This window comes from Urocampus carinirostris, chromosome 7 (genome assembly GCF_059441175.1).
Source record: "Urocampus carinirostris isolate Australia breed hairy pipefish chromosome 7, RoL_Ucar_1.0, whole genome shotgun sequence".
Classification (NCBI taxonomy): Eukaryota; Metazoa; Chordata; class Actinopteri; order Syngnathiformes; family Syngnathidae; genus Urocampus; species Urocampus carinirostris.
This window is the reverse complement of record NC_142355.1, coordinates 34,303,996-34,314,340: the sequence shown is the minus strand read 5'-3', so window position 1 is coordinate 34,314,340 and position 10,345 is coordinate 34,303,996. Positions and strand designations below refer to the sequence as shown.

At 40.2% G+C, this 10,345-nt stretch overlaps 1 protein-coding gene across 6 annotated transcripts; it reads right to left on the bottom strand.

Annotated features, from left to right (window-relative positions):
- Positions 1 to 1,065: 1,065 nt before the first annotated feature.
- On the bottom strand, positions 1,066 to 9,636 carry LOC148363124 (uncharacterized). 6 transcript variants are annotated; one of them, XM_088340677.1, is made up of 4 exons: positions 9,486 to 9,636; positions 5,883 to 5,968; positions 5,196 to 5,350; positions 1,066 to 3,635 (listed from the first exon to the last, which is right to left on the bottom strand). In XM_088340677.1, the coding sequence occupies exons 3-4, from the start codon at positions 5,317 to 5,319 to the stop codon at positions 1,588 to 1,590; spliced, it is 2,172 nt and encodes a 723-aa protein (XP_088196803.1). In that variant the 5' UTR covers positions 5,320 to 5,350; positions 5,883 to 5,968; positions 9,486 to 9,636; the 3' UTR covers positions 1,066 to 1,587. The 6 variants fall into 6 exon arrangements, with proteins under 6 accessions (XP_088196803.1, XP_088196800.1, XP_088196798.1 ...); XM_088340674.1 differs by lacking the exon at positions 9,486 to 9,636 and adding an exon at positions 7,421 to 7,744; XM_088340672.1 differs by lacking the exon at positions 9,486 to 9,636 and adding an exon at positions 7,432 to 7,744.
- Between the last annotated feature and the right edge of the window lie 709 nt (positions 9,637 to 10,345).

Sequence of the window (10,345 nt, the reverse complement as noted above, 5' to 3'; positions counted from 1 at the left end):
ATTATTCAAGTGTATTTTTGTGCAATATTTTTGGTATGTAATAATAGCATAAAAATGCTTGAATTTTAATGATGTTCTTTCAAGAATTACATAGTGCTTGAATTTTTGCTGAAGTGCTTGTTAATGCTTGAATTTGTTGCCATGTTTTCAGCAGTCTAGAACAAGTCTGCTTCAAAACGACACCAACAATGCTGTCTGGTGGCTTCGCTCCACCATTGTATTTCTTCTTTCTTTGTGATTAACGGCAGCTGGCATTAGTACCATAAGGCATTGACCTATGGGTCGCGACCAAGGAGACAGATGCATTCTACACTTAAACATGGCGCTATAAAATGTCTATTAAAGCAGGAATTACACATCACCTATGGACATTTATGATGGGCCATGCAAATAAAAATTAAAGTAGCGTTGCCTAATGGTAAGTTGTAATTGTAACTTCCTGCAACTGAAAATGTAAACTACGTATTACCATTATTTTACCCAACACCTACGGTGCCAAGAAAATGTATTTGCTCACCTCCTGATACCTGCGTTTTGCATATGTATCACTCCACAAAGGTTTCAGATCATCAAACTGATTTTATTATCACACGGAGACAACCCAAGGAAATACAAAATGCACTTTTGAAATGTTGATTGCATTTATTACCGTACGAAGAAAAAAAAACGGCCCTGTGTGAAAAAGGAATTGCCCCCTAAACTTAATAGCGAGTTTGGCAGTGATAACATAAATCAAACGTTGGCGATAATTGGTAACTATTCTCACGATGCTATGGAGGAATTTTAACCCACTCTTCTTTGCAAAATTGTTTCAAATCTACCATATTGGAGGGTTTTCTAGCATGAACTACCGGTTTAAGGTCACGCCACAGCAATTGGATTTAAATCCGGACTTTGACTTGGACACTCCAATCTCCTTTTTGGGGTTTTTTGGGCCATTCAAAGGTGGACTTGCGGTTTTATTTCGGATCGTTGTCCTGCTGCATGATATAAAAGTGTTCAGACATTCCCCTTCAATATCTGCTTGTTAACACTAGAATTCTTTGTTCCATTAACCACAGCACATTGTCTTGATCCTAAGGCAGCAAAGTTTATTTAACAACAGACACTTGAACTTGAGTTACAAATGCGGGATAGAGCGGCATCGCTTACAACTCTTTCAGCAATTGATCACTTCTGCAAGCCTTTTATTAATTTTCAAACACACTAATATGATCATAACACGTCATATAGTCCACCTGTAATAGGCGGTTTTCCCAAAAGCTTATCATAATGCTAGTAAAAGAGTTAACGTGTAGTGAACATATTATATGCGTCACGTAGCTTGCGTGTCTCGTGGTAGCATGAATGGAGACCTCTTTACACAGTAAATATATGATGAGTAATACATAAAAACTTTTGTAGTTTGGAATTTGGAGCATGGAATAATGCCACTGATCTAAGTTCTTATCTTTTAAAATTAATTATTCAAAAAAAAAGACAACCTGTAACACCAAATCATGCTAATGGAAAGCTAAGAGTACACAAATCTGTGCGACTGATTATAAATGTGGATTATTTGTTCAAAATGCAATAAATGAGTACCCATCAAGAAGAGTGATCTCTGCTATTTTCATCAGCACACTTGTGCCTTTGAGCTTTATTCTGATCTGAGAATCTTTGACAGCAAATTGAGCAGGCAAAAGGTTTCTCGCCCGTGTGGGTTCGTGTGTGTTTTTTTAAGGATCCGCTATGAGAAAATTTTTGACCACAAATTGAGCAGGCAAAGGATTTCTCGCCCGAATGGGTTTGCGCGTGTCTCTTTAGGTTTGATGTAGTAATGAATTTCTTACCACAAACCAAGCATGCATAAGGTTTCTCACCTGTGTGGGTTCGCGTGTGTCTTTTTAAAGCCCCGTTTAAAGAGAATTTCTTACCACAAACAAAACAGGTATAAGGTTTCTCGCCTGTGTGGGTTCGTGTGTGTATTTTTAAGTTTGTATTAGTGATGTATTTTTTACCACAAACCAAGCATGCATAAGGTTTTTCGCCCGTGTGTGTTGTGATGTGTGTTTTTAAGATGTAACTCTCAGCAAATGTTTGACCACAAATTGAGCAGCCAAAAGTTCTCTCACCAGTGTGGGTTCTAGTGTGACTTTTAAAAGAGCCACTACTCGTGAATTTTTGACCAGAAATGCAACAGGCGAATGGCGTTTCACTAGTGTGTTTCATTGTATGTTTTTTTAAGTTCCCTTTTTCACTAAATCTTTGACCACAAATTGAGCAGGGAAAACGTTTCTCACCCGTGTGAGTCTGTGTGTGTATGTTGAAGTGCGAACGATGAGCAAATTTTTTACCACAAACCAAGCAAACATAAGGTTTTTCACCAGTGTGGCTTCTTAAGTACCCGGGATCAACAAATTGTTGACCACAAATTGAGCACGCAAAGGGTTTCTCACCCGTGTGTGTTCGTCTGTGTATTTTTAAGGATTCGTTGTGAGCAAATTTTTGACCACAAACCGAGCAAACATATGGCTTTTCCCCCGTGTGGGTTCGTGTGTGGGTTTTTAGGTGCCCTCTTTGAGTGAATTTCTTACCACAAACCAAGCAAGGAAATGATTTCTCGCCCGTGTGGGTTCGTGTGTGAATATTTAAGGATCTATTTTGGACAAATTTTTTACCACAAACCGAGCAGGCGAAAGGCTTCTCACCTGTGTGGGTTTGTGTGTGTATTTTTAAGGCCCCACTCCGTGTAAATGTTTGACCGCAAACTGAACAGGCAAAAGGCTTCTCACCGGTGTGGGTTCTTGCATGCATTTTTAAGGCCCCACTCGAAGTGAATTTTTGTCCACAAACGGAGCAGGCAAAAGGTTTTTCCCCCGTGTGGGTTCTCGTGTGTATTTTTAAGGCCTCACTTCGGGTGAATTTTAAACCACAAACGGAGCAGGCAAAAGGCTTTTCACCTGTGTGAGTTCTTGTGTGTATTTTTAAAGCCTCACTCCGAGTGAATTTTTGACCACAAACGGAGCAGGCAAAAGTTTTCCTCCCGGTGTGGGTTTGTGTGTGTATCTTCAATGCCTCTCTCCGAGTGAATTTTTCACCACAAACGGAGCAGGCAAAAGGCTTCTCACCCGTGTGAGTTCTTATGTGTATTTTTAAAGCCTCATTCCGAGTGAATTTTCGACCACAAACGGAGCATGCAAAAGGTTTCTCACCCGTGTGGGTTTGTGTGTGTACCTTCAGGGCACCACTCCGAGAGAATTTTTGACCACAAAAAGAGCAGGCAAAAGGCTTTTCACCATTGTGGATCATAATGTGCAATTTCAAATAACTTTTAGTTTTAAACCTTTTGCCGCATTGAGTGCACGTGCTGCTTTTACCGTCAGCCTGACTCGCGGCATCACCTTCCGACTTTTGGTCGGCATCGGCGTGTGAAGAGCGTGACTTGTCGTCATCGTCGGTGGTCACGGGCTGACTGGAGCTGCATCTCACCGACTCTTTCACTTCTTCTTCATCTCCTTTGCTCAAAGTTCCGGTCAACCCTTTGAAGTGATTCTCATCTTTTATGTCAACGGACCGCCATTCCTCTTCCTCCTTCTTGACGCCGGGCAACTCTGGTTCCCGCAGACAAGGAAGCAGGTCATTTTCGCTGACCTCTGGGGGACACAAGACATAAATGGTTTTATAAAATGTATACATCGTTTTTTGACTCAATCAGTACCATAACGTATTAATATGTTTTCAGGAGAATTGTCCTTGGGTGGCAACATGTAAAAAGGTTTTTTTTTGTTTTATTTTAAAAAACATAATGAGTTTGGCGCAGCTCATCAGTAAATATCAAACCTCTGGGACTGATTTGTGTATTAAAAATCATCGTTAGGACAGCAGGAGTAGCTTTAATAAGATCTTAGTCCACACATCTAGGGAGCCCCTCTTTTCTAGTTTTGCTGTCTGTTCCGGCGAATCAGTGTGTGGGCGGCCCCAAATGGCGAGTAGGTGTACTGAAGCAGTGTGGTGACAGAACAGAGCTTATTTTTTTCACAAAAAGATGGCAAAGTCCCATCGTCATCATCTGGTCAGAGAGGGATGTTTCGTGCTGCAAGAGGAAACACGATCGCTATGCCGACTGGAATCATGTGATAACTCTACCAGAAAAATCGAGCGCTGAAAAGTTCTTGCATCGTTGCTTTGTGTCTGACAGGCACTTTTAAAAACTCTCTACCTGGCCTGCTGCTCATCCTGCCTACCAGGCAGAAGGCAGGGCCAAATCTTGTGCCCAACACCAAACTAGAAGCCCAAAAGACAGAGGAAAACTGGAATCACAGTGTGGACTCCAGAACTGTATCATATGTGGTCACTTCAGTAGACATTAACCTTACAAATAGATTTTTTAAACTTTTTTTTATTTTTGCTAGACGAATCTTGTCTTGCTTCTATTCCTGAGGCTCTTGGTCACCAGTAGCACTGTGCCTGTGTGTGGTTCACCTGCTGCACAGCAGGCCAGAAATCTGCACTCCAGGAGGTGATCAGCATAGCCCTGAAAACTGTGTCATAATTATATTTGCACACTATCTATGTTTCAAGCACTGGAGCAGCATGGCATGTGCTGTGTCGGGGAATGCTATTTGGAGAATGCATTTGCAAATTTCTATTAATCACGCATATCATTCGATTTGAATGGCTCAGATTTTTTCGGATCTGTCAGCTACGGGACTTTGCTAAAACACATAGATTATCCTTCTCACAGAGCCCAAACCCCTTCTCCGCTCTCTATATTCATATGTGTGAAAACATAAAATGCACCTTAATGAAGATAAAAGCTGACTGTGACCACTAATTACAAGTAAACTTATCACAAGAGTTACTACTGTAACGGAGCAGAGATCAATTTAATCTGCTTTCAGGCAACCGAGTAAGACAAAATAACCATCATATCCCGGCTTAATCCCTTATCTTTGTTCTGAGCAAATATCCCCCCGAGTTCCACTTCTAATTCCCTTATAAATACTGCTCACTGTGTTGCCACCAATGACAATATCGACAATTTGAATTGTAATCCCTATTCAAACCAATAACAAAATATCGGGAGGACTTTTGACAATTCCAAATTTCCAATATGAGTCGAAGTTATTTTAAGATATTTTTAAATAATCTTAAAATAACAAAACAAAAACAAACATCAAATCAAACATGTCCCAGGAACTACAGTAACCAACCTGCTCCGTCCCACACAACTTGAAGCTTCTTGCAAGGCGTTTCAGCACGTCCACGTTCTGGTTCAGCCTCTTCTGGCGCTCTCTCAAGCTCCTCTTGAAACTTGCCTGAGGTCCTCGTGCACATTTTACTCAGGTGAGAAGATCACGCTGGTTTTCTGCCAAGTCAAATATATATGTATACTACATACGGATTGGAACAACTGCCATCCATTATATAGTATATGGCTCCAACTGTGGCGTCTCCCATTCAAGGATGCATACAATTGTGGACTTTCATTATATATGATTGAATACACCTTAGGCATTCTTACTGTGGGAGCAGAAGATGAAATGGAAACCTCCAGTTCAAATCAACCAATATACTTTTATAACGAGTGAGCTGGAGTTTGCATGTATCATTCATCCAAGAGTGCTTTGCGGCATAGAAATTATCCTGGATGAAGGAAACTGGGTGTGTGGAGTAATGCGCGTGAGTAAACGGACTCCGGTAATTGTGTTCACCATATTATAGCCATATAACCATAAAGGAAAGGCATGTCCAAGTCCGGCCCGTGGGCAAGTTACAGTACGTGATCACATTTTTACTAGCCTGCGGCCTCTGTCATATACTTAATAATACGTGGCCCGCCAGTAATGTTGACCGCAATATAAAATGGATTCATACCAAAAAAAAAATGTAAAAATCACCATTTCCCCAGATGATGGCAGTAGCCCTTTGACCACCTTGCGATTGGCTGTGAGAATTTGAGCCCAGCCCATTTCTGCCATGGCGACTGTAAATAAATTCAAAAAAGGAAAGTTGACTGTGAGGGCAAGTGGGAATTTGAGTATTTTTTTCACCCAAATCCAAAAATATTGCATTTGCCAAGAGACTGTAGCTGTTTTCAACAAATATATGATCAAGAGGCACTGCCGGACGAAACACTCAGACTACAAAAGTGAAAGGAAAACGAATGCAAGTCCAATGAAAATGCTACAAAAGCGAGCTGCGCGCCAAGAACTGAAAACCTTTTGTGAAGGGTGAATTTATTAAAACACTTACAAGAACGCAGGGCTAAATAGAACGCCCACACATGTAATCAGCTTCCTAAATCTGGCCCGCTTTCTGAACAGTTTGGACACCCCTGATATAGGGCCTATATGGTATCTACTTAGCAGACATTTAGTTGGTATGGGTGGTTGTGGAAACAATTAACCACAAATCAAAAAATAAGTGAATACCTTTCCTGATAGAATCATTTTTGGATTGTTGTAAGATCGAAGAAATAAATGGCATTAGTACATTGTATTAAGTCTCTGTATTTTAATTGACTATAAACAAAGGTAATTCCCAAAGGCATTTTTTAATAATGAAAAAGTTTACATATACATATATATGCATACATACATACATACATATATATATAAAGTGTTACTATGTAATATTATATGTCTGTTACCTGCAGTAACACAATTATGAATATTTTCCTTGTTACAAAACAATAAACTGGCGAGGAAAGCGAGCTCTGTTGTGGGCACAGAGCTGGACAGCCTGACAACAGTAGCAGAGGCTGCGGTCAATCATGGACAATCCATCGCATCCACTACACAGCATTATCTCCAGACAGAAGAGCAGCTTCAGCGGCAGACTGCTGTCACTGTCTTGTACTACGAACAGACTGAAGAGATCTTTTCTTCCTCATGCCATGAGGCTCTTTAACTCTACCCGGCAGAGTAAAAGCCCACAGTAAACCACACCCCCTACATTGCATATTACCGAATTTTACTGCAATATGTATTCTGTGTAGCACTATCTAGATACTCTATATAACATGCTACAGTGGGTATTAGCACGTCACATTGGGTATTTGTATATTGTATTCTTTTTGCTTTATTATTGTATTGTCTCAGCTCAGGGATGCTGCTGGAAATGTGAAATGTGTTGATCTTGACTGTACAGCTTGTCTCGCATCTGCTGTAAATGACAGTCCAATGAGGGTTGCAGGAAATTTAATTTGGGTTTTGTTTGTATTAAATAAGGGATACATTTTAATACGTTTTCAGTGATTCTGTTATGCATTGAAGATATATTGACATGTGTTAAAAGAATGTAACTGCCTCAAATGAATGAATGAACTACGATGTCAACCCACAAAGCCAGTTTGGCGGTGAGTTTGATCGACACAACAAACTTTTGGTCACTTTAAACAAAAACATGACAATTATGAGCTAAAATAAAGACATACGCGTTACTCACGGACAAGATTACGAGCAAGTTTCATGGTGCTGGCATTGCAGAGGTTGGAAGTGAAACCGGACATCCGTGTTGGAATAAGTTCCGACTTAAAACAATATTCTATATAAAAAGTTCCGACCTAAAACAATATGTTATATAAATAGGGGTCCGACTTAAAACAAAATTTGATAGGTGTTAGGAGTCACATAATACACCAAATACAACATAACATAATCGGCAGAAAATACAGTGTAGGCTTTACCCACTGGATTTCAGCAAAACCTAAAGAAAAGGTTGACTGAAATGAGGCTGTGCGAGCTATGGTTGTAGTCAATTTACTCACATATACATCGACGCGTTGACTAGCGTGCCTACGTCACGGTCACATTGGTCGGGTCAATATCCCGATTGAGGTACTGTACGCAACTTTTTTTTGTCAATGTCAACACGAGAATTAATTAAAACGTATTTTAAATGTTATCAAAAACGAAAAATGTATCAAAACAACAATTCATTAAAAACAATCCAAGTTACAAACAACTGCATTGAAATGCTAACATTTTGTATGACACTCATTGAAAAAGACTACAGTTCAAAATCGGTGTTAAAAGCATATTTTATAATTTTATCATTTATGTTATATTTAAAAAATATATATTTTAAAAAGAAAAAATACAAACTAAAGGAAGTTATTCATCAAATTTATATGTCTACTGAAGTGACCACGTATGATACAGTCTGGTAGGCATGTCCAAAGTCCAGCCCAGGGGCCTGTTACGCCCCATGATCAAATTTTTACTGGCCCACGGCCTCTGTCATAAAGTTAATAATATGTGGCCTGCCAGTAATGTTGACATCTGTATAAAATAAATTTGTATAAAAAAAAAAACTTTCACCGGATGATGGCAGGAGCCCTTTGGCCACCTTGCTCTTCATTAATTTTTTTGCGAGAATTTTAGCCCACCTTAATTTCTGACATGACTGTAAATAAAAAAAAGGAAAGTTGACTGTGAGGGCCACAGCTTGTGAAATATTTTTTACCGAAATCCAAGACAATTGCGTCGGCCGTTTTTAAAGAATATAATATCAAGCACTGACGGACAAACCATGCTGACTACAAAAAGTTAACGGGAAACTGTGTTGATAAGGTGAAGCAACTGGAAGCTGTTTTAACAGTTCAGCAGCACTTTTTCACAAGACTCTGCCAGTCAAATGAAACTGCTAGTAAGGCGAGCTACGAGGTCGCAACGGTAAACGCCAAGCACTGCAAACCTTTCACAAATGGTGAATTTATTAAGGACGGTTTCAAAGAATGCCAGGCTAAATAGTTGGCCCTCAGACATTTTCAGCTTGCCAAATCTGGCCCACTTCCTGAAAAGTTTGGTCACCTCTGCAGTACGATCATGTTATGGGCAGTTAGTGAAAGCATCAGTAGGGGGTGTGCTCGCATCGCCTGTTGTCACATCTCATCAGCCGTACCGCTTATCCTCATTAGGGTCGCGGGGGGGCTGGAGCCCATTCCAGCCATCTCCGGGCAGTGGGCAGGGGACACCCTGAACTGGTTGCCAGCCAATCGCAGGGCACACGGGGACAGACAACTCACTCGCTCATTCACACTTAGGGACAATTCACCTGAATGCATGTTTTTTGGAATGTGGGAGAAAACCGGAGTGCCCGGAGGAAACCCACGCAAGCACGGGGAGAACATACAAACTCCGCACAGGAAGTCTGGAGCTGGATTTGAACCCACGCAGGAGGTTGCCATGACATGAACTGTGCCGCACAAGCGCTAACCACTGCGCTGCCGTGATCGCCTGTTGTTTTGCGGCTTATTTCCAGGTATAAAAGTTAGTTTTTTCTTTCAAGTGTGCAGCGCAATAGGGTTACAGTGACTTGCCACATGAAGGGTTCAAATTATAAAATGTTTCTAGAACCCCTGAAAGAGGACTGTTTTACAAGGTTTGTTTTTTCTTGTCAAACAGCTAGCTTTTTGCATAGCCAAGTATCTTCTGAAGCTTTCAACAAGATGAGATATAAAAATAAAAATAAAAAATTCGAGCCCAAAAATTCTTTACCTATGAAAGTTTATGGCGTTGAGTGCACCCATAGGCCGCACAGTGAGCCGGCATTGTATCCTTAACTGAAAACCGATATGGAACAGGACAAAGTAAACGGGAACAATACCGTACAGGAAATATCAACAGGGACAGGACCGTGTCGAGACCCACGTCGTTGATGGGCTGACAAAGGAAGCGTGAGAGCGCTGAGCTTAAAATAGACAGAAAGCCAATCTGTTAACGAGCTGCAGCTGGCGCCACATGGGTCCCAACGGGTGCCATGGCAACTGTGACACTTTCCCTTTTTTGGGCTCTTTTTTTTGTTCTTTTTTCCCTTTTTCTTGTCTTCTTTCTTCATTTTTCTATTTTCATTCATTTTTTTTCTTGCCTTTGTCATTTTGTCTTCTTTCCTTTTTCTTCTTTTTTCCTTCTGTTTTCTTTCCTTTTTCTTCTTATTTTCCCATTTTTTATTTCCTGTTTCTTGCATTTATATTTATTTCTTCTAATTTTTTTTCAGCGGTACTGCAGCTCCCATTATGAGTCCAAGGAAGCCCATTAACTTCCATAGTATTTCACTTAACTCATTCAGTGCCATAACAAATAGATACAATTTCAGAAGCAGAGTTCCAAAACACAAAAAATATAAAAAAAAAATATATATATATATTCTAAAGTTTTGGGTCATGTCTGTGAGTTTTTTTCTACCGAATAAAATGTCTGAGTGAGGGCTTTCCCAAGGTGGCGATTCCATATTTTTGCTCGTGGCTGTAGAACAATAAAACTCAGATAATTTGCACCTTGTTCGGAATCACTTTAGAGCAAGTTCAAAATATTTCCTTTGGCGAAATAACACAACCTAATTTTACTAATCGGGACAA

Coding starts and splice junctions, on each gene's coding strand:
- LOC148363124 (XM_088340677.1), bottom strand. CDS start 5,319: ATGTGCACGAGGACCTCAGGCAAGTTTCAAGAGGAGCTTGAGAGAGCG. Junction 3,636..5,195: donor AGTTGTGTGGGACGGAGCAG/GTTGGTTACTGT, acceptor TGTGTCCCCCAG/AGGTCAGCGAAAATGACCTG.